The sequence below is a fragment of the Suncus etruscus genome, chromosome 9 (genome assembly GCF_024139225.1).
Source record: "Suncus etruscus isolate mSunEtr1 chromosome 9, mSunEtr1.pri.cur, whole genome shotgun sequence".
NCBI lineage: Eukaryota > Metazoa > Chordata > Mammalia > Eulipotyphla > Soricidae > Suncus > Suncus etruscus.
The window spans coordinates 82,210,446-82,232,725 of NC_064856.1; the positions used below are offsets into that span (position 1 = coordinate 82,210,446).

The 22,280-nt window shown below is 43.7% G+C and overlaps 1 protein-coding gene across 1 annotated transcript; it reads left to right on the plus strand.

The window, feature by feature from the left end:
• The first annotated feature begins 7,634 nt into the window (after positions 1-7,634).
• RCN1 (reticulocalbin 1) lies at positions 7,635-19,062 on the plus strand. The gene is made up of 6 exons (XM_049780096.1): positions 7,635-7,932; positions 12,867-13,060; positions 14,181-14,359; positions 15,117-15,177; positions 16,579-16,778; positions 17,996-19,062. Exons 1-6 carry the CDS (start codon positions 7,685-7,687, stop codon positions 18,101-18,103), a joined length of 990 nt encoding a protein of 329 aa, XP_049636053.1. The 5' UTR covers positions 7,635-7,684; the 3' UTR covers positions 18,104-19,062.
• Positions 19,063-22,280: the final 3,218 nt, after the last annotated feature.

Here is a 22,280-nt window from a genome sequence, read left to right on the forward strand (position 1 = left end):
CTCAAGAAGAAAATCTATTGCTTCCCCCTCTCCACCACTGTCACCCAAGGAAGTGCGTGGGGAATTCAGGATGGATGAGAGTCTACAGTAGCTTCATGAGGCAGCCATAGGCTGCACTGGAACCCATTTCTTTTACATGGTGTGGGAGATAATCCCTGCCACTCAATTTCTGAGCCATTGACTCAGGCTGGAGTGAACAATCACTCTTTTCAGGAAAGGGAAGTCATTCCTAAATCTTATCCAGGCTTTTATTTTTATTTATTTATTTTTATTTATTTATTTATTTATTTTTGCTTTTATGGGCTATACCTGGTGACACTCAGGGGATACTCCTGGCTATGCACTCAGAAATCACTCCTGGCTTGGGGGACCATATGGGACGCCAGGGGATCAAATCGCTTTCTGTCCGTGGTTAGTGCTTGCAAGACAAACACCCTACTGCTTGCTCCACCACTCTGGCCCCATTATCCAGGCTTTTTGAGTCTGTCACCTTTCTTTCACAGAAAAAAATTTTTTAGGGGAAGATGAATAGTGAAATATAACAATTTATTAGGAAAATAAAGGGAGAGTGGGAAGGAGGGAGGTAGATTAAGATCTTAAGATTGTTGCTCAAGAGAAAACATGAGATTTTCCAGAATGTAAATAGTTCAGCGCAGTGTTTTGGGAAAAACTCAATATAGACTTTTTCTATGCCCACCTTTGTTCCAAATTATTTGCACAACTAGAAATCAGTGGGGCTGGTCTTGGAGGAAAAGCATTGAACAGTACATTATTTTTGTTTTGTTTTGTTTGTTTGGGGGGGAGTGTGGGTAATGCCCAGAGTGTGGGTAAATGCACTCAGGAATTACTCCTAGCAAGCCCTGGGATGTTGGGAATCAAACCTGGTTCAGCTGTAAAGCAAATGCTGCTGTACAGGGTGATCCATTCTTGAGTTCTCATCATAGCATCTCATCACATAGTCTTCGTGCATTCCCGAAGGCTCTCCTCTCAGTGATCTATCTTTGCTAAGGCCTGGAATTCTGTATCTCAAATGTTTCTGAAATAGGACCTTTGTGTTAAAGACCTCCATGCCTATTGCTGGTTTAGGTTTCAGATACCATTTTCCCCAACTTACATTACCAGGAACACCCTTCCCCCATCTTCCTGCCTACAGCACTATGATTGGGGGTTTTGTGAACAAAAGGAGCCCCCTAAACTTTCAGCTTCATTTACCTGGAGTTCAATTCACACCACATTTGGCCAGGACATAGATGCTAATGATTACCACTTCTGGGCAGATCAGATCAGTAGAGAGCTCTGCCAGGAACACAGGAGATGGTTGTTTTGTGTGTGTGTGTGTGTGTGTGTGTGTGTGTGTGTGTGTGTGTGTGTGAGTGTTTTGTGCAGCAACTAACTAAGTTAACTAAGTATCATCCTGATACTGTGATTCACTGTAAAAAGAGATAGAATTCACCTTTGAACCCTTCCCGGAACAGATCTAGTAAAACCCTTGACATTTTCTAAATGATAAAGGTGTCTTTTTGCTGTTCACGAGTAATTTGATATACATTGCAAGCTTCTTTCAACCACAAAGTTTCACTGACCCTTAGGAGGAGGGCTACCTGTCTGGGGAAGCAACCGATCATTTGATTAAAGAATCGAAACTTTCAGCTCTACTTAGCATCCTTCTCTCCTCCCCAGAATGAGGAGAGGATGGACTCATCATGAAAGTTAATTCATGATGACTTGATTCTAATAATAATAATAATCAAATAGTAATTTGATTGTAGTAATGGCATGTAATAATGATGTTTGCCTAAGAACCCCAAACCTCAGAAAACATGGCATTAAGCATGTGGAGATGCTGAGAGTGATGCATAGAAGTTCTAAGTTCTCACATACCTTGATTTATGAGGCTCTTCCATTAGCTGTCCCTGAATTATGTTCATTTCCAGTGAATCAGTAATGAACTAGGTAAAATATTTTACTACGTTCTCTGAGTTTCTGTATAAAAACAACTGAATCTAAGAAGGGATCTAAGCTAGACATGTATAAACATAGAAAATGTGATTGGCTTATGAGGTAATGGGACTGAGCTCTGTGAAATCTGAAATTATCTCTAGGTAGTATCGGAACTGAGTTAAATTGTAGGATACCCAGGTGTTGTCATAGAATTTCTTAGTGTGAGCAAAGAAATTTGTACATATCACATACATATACTCATCAGATATGTTAAAGATAAAAAAAAAAAGAGTATTCAAGGTGTTGTTTTAAATGTAAGTGAAAACAGAGGGCTGGGTTCTACTTCAAGTAGCAGAGCACCAGTGTGATAAATCCTGGATGGATTTTATACCCCAATAGCATGGCCCCAGTGGCCCCCACACCATTAGGTATGATACCACACTAATAATAAAAAAAAAAAAAAAAAAAAAAAACATGGAAGAACAGAGAAAAAGGTTTTCTTTTACATTTTTTTTTACAAAAAAAAAAAAAAAAGGTTGTTCTTTTACATACTAGCAGTAATTTTTTTTACCTTAGGGATCCTACTTTAAATCTCTAGATTTTGTCTTTTTTTTTTATATTCTTTATCTGTTCTGAACTCTTCACGGACATATGAAATACAATATTAACTTTTAATTATTTTCTCTATTCATTCTAATATCTGTGTCAGTTCTAGACAATTTTCACTAATTATTCTCATTTGGGGACATATTTCCATATCTTTGCCTTGAATGTTAGAAATGTGGAGGGTTTTTTTGTTTTTGTTTTTTGCTATTGTTTGAATTAACTTTTTGTTTGCTTTTGGGGGCTACACCCATATGTGCTCAAGGCTTACTCCAGCCTCTATACTTAGGGATCACTCCTGGTATTGCTTAGGAGACCATATGAAGTGCCAGGGATTGAACCAGGGTCTGCCATGTGAAATGCAAAAACACACTATGCTATCTCTCTGGCTCCTAGAAATGGAGAGTATTACCTTTTAGGGGTGGAGTATCTTTTGTATTCCTTTTGGAATGAAACTACTTTACTTGGGAACAGCTGACTTTTCACAGATCTTGCTTCTAGTTTGTTTGTTTGTTTGTTTGTTTTAAGGCATTTGTTTTTCCCCAGAAAGGCTCTGTTTAGGAATAACTTACCATCTACAAATATAAACAAAACTTGACCAAGTCCTTTTCTCAGTGCCCTGAATTGTGAATCTATAACCTGGTTGGAGCAGGCACTATTCCTGCAGTTCACAATTCCTACTCCTTCTTTCAAAGGGTTCATTCCTTTGTCAGGCACAAATTGACATCAGTACTCTGCAGGCCTTTGGGATTTTCTCTGTAGATAGCTATCTGCTCTTTGGAACTCCCCTTAGAACACTGGCTGGCTTGGTATCTCTGGACACTCATTTTTTTCTTTTTAATTTAAGAGAAACTACCAGACTTCATCTTGGTTCTTTCTTCCTGCAGGTGCCTGCAAAAATATCAGAGCCCTAAACTGAAGTAGTTCTGGGACTCACTCAATGACTTCCAGAGTCTTTGATGGCCTGTTCTATCAACTCTCCTATTTTTGTTTGTTACAAACTGGAAAGTAAATCTGGCCCATACATGACTCCATCTTAACTAGAAGCAGAAATTGGTAGTTGCGATTATTCAATTAATTTCTTCAAAATATTTGTGGGGCACCTTACTATGAAGCATGCAATATGCTAGTTTCTGGGTATACAGCATAAACTAAAAAGTATACAACCTGGCGGATACAAATATCCTGACAAATACAACTATCCAGTTTATTCTTTCTTGCCAACAGAACCCGAAGTAAGCACTTCAGAGGAAGTGAAGTACTTCTCAGCCCCAGAGTGAACCCTGATTGGCCTCCACTTTATGATCTTATGGTCTATTATTGGACTTGGGAAAGACACGTGACAGAATTCTAGCCAATAAGAGACGAAGGGACATCCGCTGGGAACATTTTTCTCTTGACAAAGGGAGGAAACACTCTTTTCTCCCAGCTTTTGAGTGAAAGAAGAAATGAATAGAAAGCAGTGGTTCTTGGATGTTGCCATCAAGACACTTAAGTTAATCAACCTTAAAGCTGATCAAATTTAGAACTTTTGTTACAAGTTTTCTTTTTTTTTTTTTTTTTTTTTTTGGTTTTTGGGCCACACCCGGCAGTGGTCAGGGGTTACTCCTGGCTGTCTGCTCAGAAATAGCTCCTGGCAAACACGGGGAACCATATGGGACACCGGGATTCGAACCAACCACCTTTGGTCCTGGATCGGCTCCTTGCAAGGCAAACGCCGCTGTGCTATCTCTCCGGGCCCACAAGTTTTCTTATTGTTTAAAAAAACTTTCTATTTGGGTGTTCTAGTTGTAATCTGGTGCTACAAATCAGCAGAGCCTGAGGGACCCACTCCCCTAACCTATTTTTCCATCTTATTGGTTCACCCTTTACTAAAAGTCACTCCTCGTGGTTCAATTGCCTTATCAAGAATGGATAAATGTTTTAAATGAAGATTAAACTTTTATTGAGATGACAATATGCTTAGTCACACATGCCCACGGGAAGGAAGAAAAACAATGTTTAAGGTGTAAGAAAGCAATTGCACCATAAAATATCCTATTCTTTTGTATCACTATCCCTAATACTCTGAGAGGTTTTGTTTAACTCTCAAATTGTTGATAGAGGAAAGAGAATGTAGGCCAGCTCAGAGTAAATGCGATAAATGCTTACAGAGTAGTCCAGGAATTCTCTGGCATTTCCCACAAGAGCCAAGCCCATTGCAATAATCTATAGGAAATCACTAGAATTTGGCAGGAAGCCAACCATGATGTGCCCTTTTCATTCTCGCGGGGGTCTCAAACTCAATTTACCTGGGGGCCGCAGGAGGCAAAGTCTGGGTGATCCTTGAGTGCAAAGTCAGTAGTAAGCCTTGAACATTGGGGGGTGTGACCCAAACAACTAAAACAAAACAAAACAAAAAAAAGATTCCTCTAGGGCAGGGCCACAAAATGTTGTACAGAGGGCGGCAAATGGCCGCGAGTTTGAGACCCCTGTGAGGGACCAAATCAATTCCCAGGGCTATACTGTAACTATATGCAAGTTTTCAACCTTCACCCACCTTTCCATCGCCTTCTCAAGCTTCCTCCTTTTTTCTAGCTCTGCTAGATTACTTTTTGTCTCACTTCCCACTCCTCCTCCTGCCCATTTTATTTAATTTTTAAAGACTCTTTGCCTGAATTGCAAGGCGCTAAGCCACCTAATATAGGGCTCTTGCATTTTAACAGGGAGTTCTGAGCAGCCCAAAGCAATGCTTTCAGTAGATAGACATTCAAGCTGGGGACCACATGAGGAACTATTCTCCCTTAGCACTTCCTTTTCCTCAAAAAAGTCAACTCAGGTGGGCGAAGAATTGTGTGCTTAGCATTTACATTCTAAGTCAGAGCTTCCAGACCTCTAATGCTCTTCCTTATGGAATAAATACTGAGCATCCTGACCTTTGGGCACTGCTTTGCAATCTCTTCATGCTCAGTACACAAGTACCCAGCACAGCTCTGAGGTTTAGCAGAGACGTACTCAGTTTTATTGAGTTATGAATGAATATCTGTTCCCACTCACCATACGCAGGGGTCTCAAACTCGCGGCCCGCAGGCCGTTTGCGGCCCTCTGTACAACACTTTGTGGCCCTACCCTAGAGGAATCTTTTTTTTTGTTTTGTTTTGTTTTAGTTGTTTGGGTCATACCCCCCCCCCCCAATGTTTAAGGCTTACTAATGACTTTGCACTCAAGGATCACCCTGACTTTGCCTCCTGCAGCCCCAACGTAAATTGAGTTTGAGACCCCTGTTAGAGAGACTCTGACTCTTCCCTTTTTCTGTCAGCACACAGTTCTGCCACTGGACATGGGTGGGCACACAGTGATCATTTATCAATCCACTTAAGGAGCCTACTTGCTTTTATACTTTGGGAAAGGTCCTATTACAAGAGCAACAGGCACAGCCTAACAATCTCTTTTAGGCTATTAGAGATGTCAGAGAAGCTCTGGGTGGACTTACAGGGTGTAGGTGGATGGATTCCTCTTTTCAACAAGACTAAGTTTTCCATAGATTCTTAACCTGGGATTCACCAGTGGGGCTTCTGGAAATCCAAGAACATTTACGTTTTCGGCACACATCGTACACTTTTCTTGGAGAGGGTTCTTGTGGTTTTTAAAAACAAGCAAAATGAATTCGTCACTCTGGCTTTGCACTGTTCAGTCTGCTAGCCATGGGTTTAAATGACAAAAGTGTTATTTCCACTGGTAACCTGTCAGGCGTGTCTCAAGGTACATCTGTCTGATAGAGAAGGGGGAGGGCCTTTTCCGTTATTGCAGAATGTTCTGTAATGCTATTCTTGGCAGAACGACCCCAAATTCAAGGCACAGTTCAGATTTGTGGCACATGTTGCTTTTTTTTTTTTTTTTTTTTGCAGGAGTAGGGGGCATACCCGGGGGTGCTCAGGGGTTAGTCCTAGCCCTAGCTCTGCACACCTGGTGGTGCTCCGAGCGCTCCATCTGTGAGCCAGGACCATCTTATGCCTGCTGTGGTGCTTTCTGTAGAACGAGTAGTCATCATTTTAAAAAAAGAAAACACTTTCGAAATCCAAGATTGTTTTGGGAAACCGCACTTTCTGCCAACTCGGACTTGTTTATTTTGTTTGTTTGTTTTTTGTTTTGTTTTTTGGTTTTTGGGTCACACCCGGCAGTGCTCAGGGGTTACTCCTGGCTGTCTGCTCAGAAATAGCTCCTGGCAGGCACAGGGGACCATATGGGACACCGGGATTCGAACCAACCACCTTTGGTCCTAGATCGGCTGCTTGCAAGGCAAACGCCGCTGTGCTATCTCTCCGGGCCCTCCAACTCGGACTTGTACAGTGGCTGACATCTCCTCGTGAGCCCCACCTATTCAGCCTCTCTGGCGACACAAATGTTCCCCACCCTCATCCCTAGGGTCTCCTTCCCATTTCTTGGTATGTGGAGCCTAACTTCAAGTTTTTGGGGGTTCAGAATTGAGTTTCGTTTAAGACCGCATCCTAGGGGAAGGGACGCAGAGGCAGCGGGTAGGGCTCTCGTCTTGACCGCGGCCCACCCGGGTTCGATCCCCGACACCCTATAAGGTCCCCGGAGCCCTCCAAGAGTGTCACCAGAGCGCAGCCTGCGAACCCCTTTTCTCTTCCTTCTCCCCCAAAGACCTCATCCTGGGGCGGGGCGTGGAGCGGATACGTGGGCACCCAGTTGAAAGTGGAAGAGGGTCACGCCCCCCCTCCCACTCTGCACCTCCGCTGCGCCCCTAATTTTGCTTTCTGGAGTTCTGGAAGCCGAGAGATGGAATGCCAACCAACGGGGACATCTGTTGCTTGACAAAGAAAGAACTTCTAGGCCGGCTTGCTTCCCGGGATCCCTCCAGTCCCCGATCCGGCCCGCCTGGGCCCGCCTCCTCGCCACGATAGGCCGGGGAGGGGCCTCCCCAGCGTTCGTAACCAGAGTCCCGCGCCCACCGCCCCGGGCAGCCGACGTGGCTCGGCAGGGGCCGGCCGCGCCCCCCTTAGATCCCTGAGACACCCCTTCCTGAGGCCCGGCGGCCAATCGGCGCGGAACTCCCGCGCCCCCAGCGCTGACTCTGCGCTCCCGCCGCCGCTGGCCGCGTCCCCTCCCCGCGGGTCCCCCCTTCCCTGCGCCCGCGACCATGGCGCGCGGCGGCCGCTGCCCGGCGCTGGCCTTGGGGCTCCTGCTGGCGCTGGCGCTGGCCCCGGGCGCGTCGTGGGCCAAACCCACCGTGCGCAAAGAGCGCGTGGTGCGGCCCGACTCGGAGCTGGGCGAGAGGCCCCCCGAGGACAACCAGAGCTTCCAGTACGACCACGAGGCCTTCCTGGGCAAGGAGGACTCCAAGACCTTCGACCAGCTCACTTCGGAGGAGAGCAAGGAGAGGCTGGGGTGAGCCCTGGGGAGCGCCGCAGGTGCCTTTGGGGGATGCCCACCCGCTCCAGGCCCGAGCCCAGCGAGGCCGGAGCGTGCAGGGTCCGGCGATCGGGTGCATGGGCGCTGGGTGGCCGGGACACCACGCCGGGAAGCAGGCCGCTGCGCCTCGGCCCCGAAAGGTTGGAACGTGGCAGCTGGCGGGCGCGGCGGCCTGGATGGCGAGCCCGCCCTCTCAGCTGTTACCTCCGAAGGGAGAGAGAGGAGCGAGTGTGCAGAAGAAGGGGTTTTACCAGGAAGAGCAGGGTTTGTGTTTTAGAGATCTTAACCTGCCTGCCTGCTTTGCCTGCTCCTCCTTTCCCAGATCCGGGCTACACCCCCTTAGGAGGCCTCTAGCATGAGCCATGTGGATCAACGCTGAAGGAGAGGAGGTGGCCAGCCTCTGTCCTGGGCCTGTGCTGGGTGTTTTTTGCTTTTTCCTCCTGCCTTAGCGCCCCATCAGTCTCCTTTAGAGAGATAAATGTTGCTGAGAAAGGGGGGAATTTAGGAGATAAGAGTGCTGATTTAGAAGGGAAACCGGTCCCTTGGTTCCTGTTTCCTGCTGTTTTCAGTAGAGGCATGCAGTGGTGTGATGGGGCTATGCATTTCCTAGGGATGGCACTTGAGTCAGGAACCAAAACTAGGAAAGGAAACTTGGGAGCATCTCCGTGGCACCCTCTCCAGGAAAAGGAAACTTTGGGGGCACCTCGGTGCATCCTCTCCAGCCATTCTAGGGAAACATTAGGGCAGAGGTATGTGAGCACCTTTCCACTGGGCACCAGGCTCCCTGGAACATGGTTGGAGGATTGGGGGAGCTTCATGCCCTGCTAAACTGTCAAGAACTATCCCTGTGGCCTGTGAGACTGAGAGTACATTATAGTTATTGTGTAGGGACACTATATACTCCCTCTGATTAAAGGATCTATTGAACTTCAAAGTCATCTCCAAACAATCACCTTTTATTTGGTGGAGAGGCACTTTCTCTTCTTGATTAGAACTTGACAATGGGGACTATTGATGAGTTCAGCCTGCTGCATTGTTTGGAGACAATTGGAGTCTGAATTTCTTCAGAGGACCTGACCATTTGCACTGTGGTCAAGCCAGGAGAGGACTGAGGAATTGGAGAAGGGAAATGAACTCTAGTTTGCAGCCTTTTCTTCAGTTACTAGAACCAGGAAGCCTGGTGGTGAGCAAATGCTGGTGGCATTGGTATGCATTTGGTCATGTGCCAACTATTACTTCACTTAGTCACAGATTTTTAATAATGACCAAGTCCCTGCCAGGCTTTCTATTTCTGACCAGAACAAGAAAACCTTAGGATTAGATCGCAAAATCCCACAGGCAGCAGATACTCCCTAATTGCCATGATGGTGGCAAGTAAAAGCTGCAGTGCAGTGTTAAGAAATTGGACAGAGGAAAATGGGCACCAGGGTGTCCCCAGACCATGCTTTGTGGGATGATGCAGCGGTGGGCAGGTGTATAAACACAGGTTTTGGGGCTTTCCTGAGGAGTGCCACCTGCTGAGAAAACTTTTGAAAACTGTTCAGGACTATGCTTTGTGGGATGATGCAGCGGTGGGCAGGTGTATAAACAGAGGGTTTGGGGGCTTTCCTGAGGAGTGCCACCTGCTGAGAAAACTTTTGAAAACTGTTCAGGACTATATAGGGTGTTGGGGGTGGAAAAGGGCTATTGCCTGGTGCTGGGAGGTGGGAGAAGGAATTTGAGAAGCTGGGGGCAGAGTAGGAAGGGCCACCTGGATGTCGATTAGATATTTTCCTGCACAGGCTGGCTAAGAAAGCAGGCATGGAACAGAATGGGAAAGAGGCTGGGCAGTGGCACTGGAGGGCATTCAACCCAGTGCTTGTGGAAGGTGCAGCTGACAGTGCTGACTTCTGACTTAGCATAGGGAAACAGAGTGATGTGAGGGCTTAGGGGGAACATCAGGGTTCTCTGGCCTGAGTTCCTTGGGGGATGGGTATCAGACTCACTGATGAGATAAGTCCAGGCTAGAGGCCAGGGAAGTGGAGGGCTCCCCAGGAGGGGGTCCAGTTGAGCGCATGCTGGAGGTGAGGTGTCACCTCTGTACCACATAGCTCAGAGTGTGACAGTTCCCGCTTCATCCAGGCTGTATCTAAAGAACTTTGTAATTGCAGATTCTGAAAGCAGGGCTTAAAGCCTTTGCATGTCCGCAAAGTGAATACTTGTATGTATCCTATGAGCAGGCTTGGGAAAAAAAAGTGAAAACATTTGTCTGCATTTAAATTTGGAGTGATTTCAGGCCAGGGAACTAGTACAGAAGTTAGGGCACATGCCCAACAGGTATTTTGCCCAGGTTCAATTCCTGCCACCATATGACTCCTTTAAGCATTGCCAGGTATGACCCTGGAGGCCTCAGGACTGTTGGGATGACACAGGTATCTTGGCACTGCAGAGCCCAAGCAGATTGAGCACTTGTATTTTTGAGCCAATGGCCTGGTTGGCCAAGAATTTCTAGTGAACACAGCTCGGGAGCTCCACCACCTCTGAAAAAAATCAGAGTGAGTTCACATATGATCCTGATTTCTGGGCCTCCTGGGCCCCATGGGCTATGACTTCTGCGGAGAGGAGTTATTGCTGACAGTGGAGTTGGGCAGTTTGGGGAGCTGGCAGGAGCTCTCTAGGATGGCTCAGTCTTTGAACTGAGGTTCTGCTTCTTTCTGATACCACAGGTTGTTTAGTTCTCTACCCGGCCAAGCTCTTGGTCACTCCTGCCTTTATTCCACACATCATTCCTCAGAAAGTTGTTTTACACTCTGGGAGGGGCTGGAGAAATAGCTTGGAGGTAACCTTGCATGCAGAAGGACAATGGATCGAATCCCAGCATCCCATATTGTCCCCTGAGCCTGCCAAGAGCGATTTTTGAGTGTAGAGCCAGGAGTAACCCCTGAGCGCAGCTGGGTGTGACCCAAAAACCAAAAAATAAAATAAAAAAGAAAGTTGTTTTACACTGAAAGGGGCATGTCACTTGCCTGGATGGCCTGGGACCAGCTCCCAGGATGCTGAGGAGAGCATTCTCTCTTGGAACATCTCACTCCTAAGTGTATTTCAGGGAGGTTAAATTCTTAGTTATTCTTTCCCCAAATATTAATTAAGTCACCACTCTATGCCAGATTAGATGCTGTGCATCTTTATTTGGCTTTATTTGAGTTCTCTGCTGCTCTGTCTGTTCTTCATTGGCTTTGGATCATACATGCTCGAATCACTGTTGTATTCCTGGGCTTGGAGAATGGCCGGCATATAGCAGGTTGTCTGAATTTTGCTTAGTGTGAAAAGAATTCCTCTGTGCCTGCTGCAGTTTCCAGCATGAAGATGTTCAAGATTTAGTGAGTCTTGAGACCTATTAAAACCACAAATGAATGAAAAATGAACCGAAAAAGGCTATTAATCCATTTTTATGTAGAAGTATAGGGGAATAACAAATGACCCAAGACAACAGAATCTGTGAGCTAATCCATAGAAGTGAATTTACTGTGGTGGTGGTGGTGGTGGTGGTGGAGGTGGAGTGTATTTGAAGAGGGGGGGAAATCTGAGGCAGTTGTGAAGGGAGTGGACAATGATGGAGGGTGTGGTATTAGCAAGCTGTTTGCATGAAGCTCCATCATTAATATTCTTATAGATAACTGTGAGTAAAAGAGCAAATTTAAATAAAGCTGTGAAAATAAAGCCTTCAGGAGAAAGAGGCCTTTAGGTAGGAGATGGAAACTTAAATACTAACGAATTCATTTGAATCAACAAATTGTTAAGAGTTTTCATTAGGTGGAAAAGCATTTTTTAACTACTGAGTTGATGATAGTTCAGATGAAGTAAAAAAAAAAAACAAAGCAAAACCTAATCAACTTATATGACCTCATTGAAGATAAAAGGATTATTAGGGTAAAATTGTTTTTACTGGTAAAACCAGTGCTCAGGGATTTCTCCTGGCTCTGTGCTCAGGGATCAATTCTGATAGGGTTTGGGGGTACCATATAGGGTGCCAAAGATTGAATCAAGGCAGACACTCTACTATCACTCCAGCCCCAGGGTAAAATTACTATAAATACTAGAAGGAGCTTGTGGGTGTCTTTGAAGTTCCCTCCAGGGATGTTGTCCCAGGTTTGGGACTCTGGCCTACAATGAGTTTTGCGCTGAAGGTGCTCAGGACTAGGGTTGAGGTTTCTCTAGGGAGTCGACAGGGGGAAATGCTGGAACTGGCCAGCCAAGGAGATACCAGTAGTCTGAGGGGCCAAACAGGTTAAGGTCCCTATGGCTGCTCTGCCTCTCAGGCCCTTCCAGTGGGTTCCAGAAAACGAAGGCTCCTACTCCCCAGCATTTTATGCTTTGTCCACCAACATCTGGTCTTCCCATGCTTTAAATGTATGTCTTGGAGTCAAAAGTACTGTTTTTTAAGAATACCTTTTGGTTTATACAGAATATTTATTTTACCCTTTCCTCCCAAAATAATTCTAAGAACCAGAAAACATGAGTTCTTATCCCAGTTGTGTGTGATCTTGGAAAAATGATGCAATTTCTTCTATTCTCAGCTACTATGACTGTTAAAGTAAGAGAGTCTGTATCCAGAAGGCTGCAAGGTTTTAATCGTATAGGGCAGCCCTAGTCAGGTTTATGCACAGATCACTGGGCGGGGAAGGATTCTAAGGCTGAATCTCAAGCTTGCAGGATATGGTCCTTGGCCATTGTGCCATGGACACTAAGGAGAGATGATGTGTCATCTTTATGAAAAAGAAACTCTTTTAGATCCTTCCTAGCATTCTAGGATCATTGGTTTTATGCATTTTTGCTCCTGCAGATGTTGGATCTATTTTGGACTCACATAAGCCGGAGTAATTGCATGGCTGTTTGTTTGTTTGTTTGTTTGTTCCTTCTTTTGACTATAGGAAGATTGTTGACCGAATTGACAATGATGGGGATGGCTTTGTCACCACTGAGGAGCTAAAAACTTGGATCAAAAGGGTGCAGAAAAGATACATCTATGATAATGTTGCTAAAGTCTGGAAGGATTATGATCGGGACAAAGATGATAAAATTTCCTGGGAAGAATACAAACAAGCTACGTACGGGTATTACCTAGGTAAGAGATGCCTCAGGAGCAAGTGTGTGGCTGGGGCCAATGTAATGAGACGCCCTTTACTCCCTAACATTTACCCCTGCAGGGAACCAGCCTCTGAGCCACACCTCACTTGTGTAATATCCTCCCTTACTTGCTCAGAAAGTCCTGGGGCATTTGCTCTTAGAAAAGTCTGGGTTGTGAGTCAGAAGAGTGATGTAGGTAAACCAGAGAGATAGTACAGGGGTTAAGGCACTAGTATTGTGCATGGTCAATGCAGGTTTGATCTGCAACACTGCAGATGGCCCCTAAACACTGCCAGGAGTGATCCTTGAGCAAAAAGTCAGGAGTAAGTCCTGAGTATCTCCAACTACGAGTCAGAAAGCAAAAACGAAACAAAACTTAGGTTACTGCTCTCCAAGTTTGTGATCTCAGATGCCCACACAGAGAACAAAGCAGAGAGTAGGTGTGTCTGTGGCACAGTTTCCAGTAGCCAGGAGTAAGTGGGCTGGAGCACATAGGGAAAGACTTCCTGGTGAGATTAGCCATGGGAGATGACTTTATATTTGGATTAAAAGAGAGTAGAGGGAGAGAAGATTAACTGGAGGCCCGGAGAGGCAGTAGTACATCAAGCAGTGGGCAGTGTTTGAATAGAGTCAAACTGCTTGGAAGAAATGAAGGAGGCGTGTGTTTAAAGCACAAGATATGTCCCTGCAGTATCAGCATTGAGAGAAGTTGAAGAATCAAGATGCACACAGGCAAGGCCAGATCAAGAGAGATGGAGAGCCAGGTAGAAGCATTGAGACAAGGAGTCAGAGTACTATTCTGACTCCAGAACATTCTGACTCCAGTGTATTCTGAATCAAGAAAGATTGAAGCAGAACTTTTTAAAGAGAAGCATGGTATTTGATGTGTCTAAAGCCTGTGCCCTTTGCCACTTGTCATTTTGCCTTAATAAGCCACTGGGACTTGTGTCAGGCATGAAGGGACAGGCAACAAAGGCTTTCTGAAATAAAATGTTTTAAAGGACACAGACAGAATCTTGAATCTGAGGTCTGCCACTTGGGCATGTGGGCTAAGAGACCTGGAAGGAAATGCGTCCCTCACAGCAGTCCTGTTTACACATTTTGTGCCTATCCTGTAGGAAACCCTGAAGAGTTTCAAGATAGTTCTGATCATAACACCTTTAAAAAGATGCTACCACGTGATGAAAGAAGGTTCAAGGCTGCGGACCTTAATGGGGACCAGACTGCCACTCGGGAGGAATTCACTGCCTTTTTGCACCCTGAAGAGTTTGAGCATATGAAGGAAATTGTGGTGTTGGTAAGAGAGCATGACTTGGGGGCCCAGAGATAGTACACCATTTAGGACATATTCTTCGTTTCACCAGACTCAGGTTTGATTTCCGGTCCCACATAGTTCCCTGAGCATCACAAATGTGGCCCTGAAGCCTCCAGGATGGCCTAGGTATCCCTGGCACTGCAGAGACTGGCTCCTTGCACTGAGCTACTACTTTAGTTGGCAGAGTGGGGCATCTGTGGGGCATCTGGTGATTTTAGTGCTCTTTTGAGCACTTTTTGGGACCCCAACCCAAAAATAAGTATCTGAGACTGGAGAGAGAGTACAGTGGGGAGGGTATTTGCTTTGCATGCTGCTGACTTGGATTCCATCTCTGGCACCCCATATGGTCTCCAAGCCCCACCATGAATGATTCTTGAGTGCAGCATCAGGAATAAGCCTTGAACACTTCTTGAACATAGGTATGGGTCCAATACCAAAGCAAACTGAAGAATTAAAATTATAGTATTTTTGTTAGACTCCAGCTTGATCTTTATAACGCAGTTATCCATTTTTCATTTAAAGATAGTGTTTGTCTCTGATCATTGTGAGATGGGGAAAGGGGACAGAAACCCCTGACTATTAATTGTTTGAGACCAGTAACTTCTGCCCAGGGAGGTGAGAGGAGCCCAAAGTCACTGAGCACTGTGCCATGAGTGCAGAACAGAGAGCACAGTGAGGGGGAGCCCCAAACTCCCCACGAGCATTGTGCCATATGTCCATTCTCCCCTTTGCTTCCTAGGAAACCCTGGAGGACATTGACAAGAACGGGGACGGGTTTGTGGATCAGGATGAGTATGTGGGTGAGTGTCACATTAGATGGTCACTCTGCTGTCGGGAATAGGCACTGTGTCTGGCTTCTTTCCCAGATTTCTCTCTCATTGACAGATGATGTCAGCAAGTGTCTCTCCTGTAACCTCCCAGTGGGCAGGGACTTCTCACACCAACCCTACTTATGGGCAGGCAGGCAGGCAGGCAAGAGCCCTTGTTCAGTAACTCCCACCACTGGGCTCTCTGACAGTTGGCCCTCAGCTCTGAGTCTGTCTACTTTGGACTCCATGGGAAGGATCAGTAAGACCCTCTCCATCCGCATGAGGCAAATGTCGAATCCCCTGAGGAAAAAGACAAATCTGACTGCAGAGGCCAGAAACTCTGGATCTACGCAGCCACGGTCCTTGCTTGAGCTTTCTGCAGCACTGCATGATCTTTTAAATACCAATGAGTCTGGTTCAACTACCTTATCCTCCCCTAAGCACCCCCTCCCCAATTATCAATGAATCTGCAGATGCCATGTGCATTCTTTGTAAAGAAAGCAAAGTTCTGGCCTCTCTTTGCACTGCCTGCTCTTGATGTGTGCCCTTTTTAAAAAGTTTAAACTTTTATTTATAGTGCTGGAGATAGAATTCAGGTCTCATGCATGCGACCACGTAACTTCATTACCAGCCCTTTCTTACTACCTTTACAATTTGTGCTTTTATTGAAGAGAAACCTCCTTAGGGGTTCTCTCTTTTCCAAGATCTAGAGACTTAGTAAACAGCACATAAGCTTTTCTCTTCCTATTCCTGCCTTTGTAAAAGGAGGATAATGATCTCTTTAATAGAACCATTTCAAGGATGAAATTAAACAATATGGGTGAAAGCTTTTTAGAACAGAGCTGTGTTCACATTGGTAAGATTTGGGGTTGGAAGCAGAGTGATTCTATTCCTGTATAGTTTCAGGCTCTTTCTAGCTGTGACTCTTTGGGTTAAAGCTAGGTCCTCAGTGTTTTCATCTATAAAATGGGAGCAGTCACACCTTCTGCCCATGACTGTTAGAAAAGTCAACTGGAAAAATGTATGAAATGCCTTTAATGTCTTATTTTAACCATAGAAAAAGTGATGATTTTTTTTTCCAAGATCCAGTTTGGATTGTAAAAGGCTTTCCCAGGGTGACCTGTCTGAACTTCCTAATACTTGTTTGGTTTCCAAATCAACTTCATTTTACAGAGGAAATCTAATGTCTCCACTGTTGAACTTAGTTGAGAACCAGAATTCACTATCTGATGCCTCTGTGTAGTTCTTTCTTTCTGTATCATTCCCAAGAATAACAAGCCCCCAGTTTAGGGAGGTCTATGGGCTGGCCACCCCCCCTTGAAGAAACACAGGAGTCTAGTTTTCTTTTTTCTCTCATGTGATTTCATAACCAAGAACCATCTTCCCTTCTAGCTGATATGTTTTCCCATGAGGAGAATGGCCCAGAGCCAGACTGGGTTTTGTCAGAACGGGAACAGTTTAATGAATTTCGAGATCTGAACAAGGATGGGAAGTTGGACAAGGAGGAGATTCGCCACTGGATCCTCCCTCAGGACTATGACCATGCGCAGGCTGAGGCCAGGCACCTGGTGTATGAGTCTGACAAGGACAAGGTATTTCTCATTCTTCTGGAATTATTCAATGAAAGGAAACAGTTTACATAAGATTACTGTTGTTTGCTTCCTTGGTAATAGCACTGACCCATGCTGTCAAGTCCTTATTGACTTTACTCATGAAAATCTGTCCATTTTGGTCTGGAGAGAGAGAGCATAGGTGTTAAGGTTCTTGCCTTGCATGTGGCTAACCTGAATTCAATTCTCAATATTGCAAACCGTTCCCTAAGCACTGCCAGGAGTGATCCCTGAATGCTGAACCAGGAGTAAATCCTGAGTACTTCCAGGTATGGTCTCACTCCTCAAACTCCTCTCTAAAAAAATAAATAATAAATAAATAAATAAAATGAAATACTGTCAACCTGAACTGACCTTGTGATCTGCAGTGAGCTCAGTAGTTCAGACATTCCTGGGAAGTCTTCTATGGCCTCATACTTCCACCTAGCCCCTCCTCCTAGTATTGAAGAAGCACTAACTTGATTTGCTGTGAACAGGGCATAGATGTAAGAGATAAATCTACATTACTCTAAGATGTGTATTCTTCCATGGCCTGCAATCAGCAAATACTTGTCACAAATCCCAAGATGGGTGAGGAGGCAGTAAGCCCACCCTTTCAGAACCAGATATCCTCAGCCAGCTCACATGGCAGGCTCGGGTGCCCAGCACTTAGTTGTTTATTGATAAGCAACCAACTCAATAAACAACAAGATCTAGGAAGGTCTTTCTTTTTCCTCTTTGATCCCTGCTCCAGAATTTCAAGAGACACTTGATCAGATCACAGAAGGGAAGTGGAACACTGGGAGGCCCACTTTGTGAATGTCTATCCTGCTTGCTTCTCATTTTCCCAAGAGTTAGCCTGACATAAATCTTTTACAGCTGGAATCTGTTTGGGGTTTTGCAGTAATGGTAGATGAAGGAGTTATCTTGTAGTAGGTTGTTAAATGTAGGGTTTTAAATGTTGCAGATAAGGAATGGGGAGATGGTATAAATGTTAAGACATGTGTCTAGTATGCAACTACAGTTCTGAGCCTATTTGGTCATGACAACATATATGTTCGCTCAGACTCCTGTGTGATTCCTCACATGATCCCTCACAGAGCCAGGAATGACCATGGAATACTGCCAGGTGTGTCATTCCTCCCACCACCCAATGTTGCAAATTCATAATATCTTGTGCTAACAAAGCTTCTAAGACAGCTCTTATTTTTCCCCTACAGGATGAAAAACTAACCAAAGAGGAAATACTGGATAACTGGAACATGTTTGTGGGAAGCCAAGCTACCAATTATGGAGAAGATCTCACAAAAAATCATGATGAACTTTGAGATACACCTCCACAATATAGTTAACTATCTTGAAAGTTTCCTTCTTTGTCAAATGGTTGCAATATTTGTCCTTTACAGCATTGGGTCTCCCCCAAAGAAAGATTATAACCTCAGATTGAGGTTAAAATGGTTTTTCACCCAATATTTACTGGAAAAAATAGTCATCGCTATTCTTCAGTGAATTCTCTTGGATCTTCTGAAAATCATGGCAAAATGGGGATGCATTCTAAAGACATGACCATTTAGCTCTTTCCACTAATTTTAAATTAAAGGAGAAAATTTTGGAAAGCCCTGTTACTTTTGGTGGTCATATATTGGAATGAATGCTATGTATTTTAACTGCATTTTTTTTTATCCTCTGCCACTGTTAACTAGTTGATGAAAGAACTTTCTAATTAGGTGACAATAGTATCAGAAAACAGGAATATTTCAGAACAAGTTAATACTTCAAATTCCTCCCTTTTTGACTTTGTGCTCTGAACTGTTACTACACATGATACCTAAAACTGCTGTGCACTTGCACATTTTCTGCTAAAAACAAAAAATCCACTTTACGTAAGCAATCAAGAAAGATAATGTGAAAATGAAAGGAATTTAGAGTAGGGAAAATGACTATCAAGCATGATGAACTATTTGAAGATAGTAAACACTTGATTATACTTGAGAAACTTTTCTTGACAGATAAAAGTGGTATATGTGAGCTCTGAAAAAGTGAACAAAAATGCAAACATTTTTTGTGTGATCATTGATAAAATGTGGGAGCGGGATCCTAGGGAAACTGACCTAATAAAGCTGGAGCCCTTCACACCCAGTTCTAAGAAGTCCATGATCCTCAGATCTGCTCCGAGGACCATGTACCCTGAGGAATTAGGACCAAGTGATATTCCAAGTCACTAGCTGAACGGATTGAAACAAGTTCAAATGTGTTGAAAATCTACCTTCCAAGAAAGTGAAATAAAGGATCCCCCTGTGAAAATCCTCTATGTCTTGTGGAATTTGACTTTCATGTATGCTATTTATAATATCATTATTCAAATATAATTTCGCAGTAGAATTAAGATTACCTGAGTACAAAATTATAAAGATTCTGTTTTATTTTTGTTTTTTTTTGAATCCTTATTTACCAGGATGATATTTTTTTACATTTTTCACTATGCTAGCTAGGTTTTTGCCATTGTAAGAGCTTTCAGAGACAGGTCTCATTCAGAAGGAAACCTAGATTTGCTTTCAAAAGCTTATGAAGGCTACCGGGTATAGTTCCTTCCTACATCACCAGTATCATCTTCCTACCCTTCCCTCTTACCTTCCTTGGCCAGCTTCACTTGACTTTCTGTCCTCGAACACAATTTCATTTCCAGTTTGAGGAAATGTACCTTCTGTGCCTCCCAGATTCAGAACCCCTACCCCCTGTATCCTTGGATACCTAAAATGATACTTCCTCAATGGTCTGCCAGATTTTACTACTTACAACATTTCAAATTTTGTCCCTATTTCATTCCCAATGCTTTTTTCTTCTTGGTACAGACTACATTTATAGTTTCCTAAGGCTATTATATAAATTTCAGAACATAACAACCAAACCTTGCTCAGTTCCAGTATTTGAGATCAAGTTGTTGGCAGGGTCAACTGTTAGAGTTTTAAAAGATAATCCTTCTACCCTCACCATCTCTTTTTCTGGCTGTTCCTTTCTGTCCTTTACATGTCTCTTTGAAGGACATTTGTTGCCAGACATAGGGACTGTATAATTTTGGATATTCTTATCTCAAGATCCTTAATTATATCTGCAGAGACTTTCCAAATAAGTTTACATGTACAAGATCTAGGGATTAGAAGGTAGATACATTTCTGGGGACTGAAGGGTTTCTATTGAACTAAATGGACCACCTAACATTGTCTTATTTGTAAGCTGCCTTTCTGAAATGGAAGTAGAGAGCAATATCTGATTTATTGTTTTCGAGGACCTAGTCTAGAGAAAGTACTCAGAAATTACTTGCATAATGAGGTTGTTGGTTTTAATGAAAGGGAATATTCCTTGGATGGGAAATTTTTTCTTAAAAAATCATGAACCTTGGTGCCTGACAGAAATACTCCTACAAAGAAAGCCATTGAGAAGAAGGTCTATTTTACCACCAAAGAAGCTGTGACCCAAGAATTCACCATCAGCATCCACAAGTACATGCACAGAATAGGTTTCAAGAAGCATGAGCCTGGGACACTTGAAGAGACCCAGAAGTCTGCTATGAAGGAGATGGGCACCCCAAATGTGCACATTGGCACCAGACTCAACAAAGCTACTTGGGCCAAGGAATAAGGAATGACCCATACCAAATCCATGTATGTTTGTCCAGAAAATGTAATAAAGATAAAGAGTCATCAAACAAACTTTATATGTTGGTTAACTACCCACCACCACTAGAAAAAAATCTAGAGAGTCAGTCTGGATGAGAATTAAACTCATGACAAATGATCAAATTATAAAATCACACACGTACAAACATGAAACTACTTTTTTTTTTGAAACTCTACTTTTAAAAGCATTGTAAACCAATGTGTTTAAAACAAAGAAACTGCTAGTTGAGGAGGCCAGCCTGGAGGTTGGGAGGGGAACCTAGTGGGTTGGTGAAGGGCTATTGACATTGGTGGCAGAACTGGTGTTGGAACATTGTAGGGCAAAAACAATTATGAATAGTTTTGTAAATCATGATGCCTCAATAAATCTTACAAAATTGAAAATAAAAACAATATGCCCTGAATGACAGAATGGTCATCAGCATTTAATGGCAGGGCCAGAACTTATATCAGGACATGCTTGGCTCCCAAATTTGACTTAGCTCCAAGTTTTACTCCTAATCAAAGATGGATTTATTTGTTCATTCACCATATATGATTATGTGGTCAGGAAAGGGGAATGATTTCTCTTACCTAGAAATAGCCTAATACCTTTATTTTCTTTTTTGTTTAATTTTTAAAAAAATATTTAGTAATTTATTTAAGCATTGTAAATACAAAACTGTTCATGATTATTAGTCATAGAATGTACACTACCCTTCATCAGTGCACATTTTCTGCCACCAACGCCCCCAGTTTCCCTCTCAGTTCCCTCCCCACCCAATTCCTCTCTCTTTTCCTTTTTGACACTTTAGTTTGCACTTTCGTTAATGAAGAGGTACTAAGCATATAATTTTTTCAGCATCCAGTTCTTGTCCATAGTGATCAGTTTCAACTATCATAGTGGACCCTTCTCCACCCTACCTGCACTCATCGATCTTTGTAACACACTTCCTTCCATGGACTGGTCCTCTTGACCCTCATCTCTATTGTCTCTGGAAATTATTACCATACTGTCTTTTATTTTTCTTATATCCCACAAATGAGTGAGATTATTCTATGTCTATCCCTCTCCCTCTGACTTATTTTACTGAGCACAATACCCTCCATATCCATGTATAAGCAAATTTCATGACTTCATTTTTCCTAAAGGCCACATAATATTCCATTATGCATATGTTGTACCACAGTGTTTTAGCCCCTCATCTGTTGCTGGGCACCTGGGTTGTTTCCAGATTCTGGCTATTGTAAATAGTGCTGTGATAAACATAGGAATGCAGAGGGCTTTTCTGCATGACTAACACAATTTTTAAAATCAATGAAAGCATGTTTTTTTCTTTTCTTTTTTTTTCTTTTTTTTTTTTTTTATTTTTTTGTTTTTGTTTTTGGGTCACACCGGGCGGTGCTCAGGGGTTACTCCTGGCTGTCTGCTCAGAAATAGCTCCTGGCAGGCACGGGGACCATATGGGACACCGGGATTCGAACCAAACACCTTTGGTCCTAGATCGGCTGCTTGCAAGGCAAACGCCGCTGTACTATCTCTCCAGGCCCATTTTCTTTTCTTTTCTTTTCTTTTCTTTTTTTTTTTTTATGTGAACAGAAACACATTTAATAAAAAAAAGAAAAAAGAAAACAACAACAACAAAAAAAACCATGGTGGGGGAACCAAACAAAATAAAGAACAAAGTTCACATTGTATTGAGCTACATACAATATGGCAGCAGATAAAAAAAACTTATTGTACACAGCTTAAGAGAACTAACATACTCTGGCGCAGGCCTCAGTAGCGGCGCGTGAAGCGGGCATCATTGGGACGGCTGCCCTGTTTCTGCCCACTGAAACCACCCTG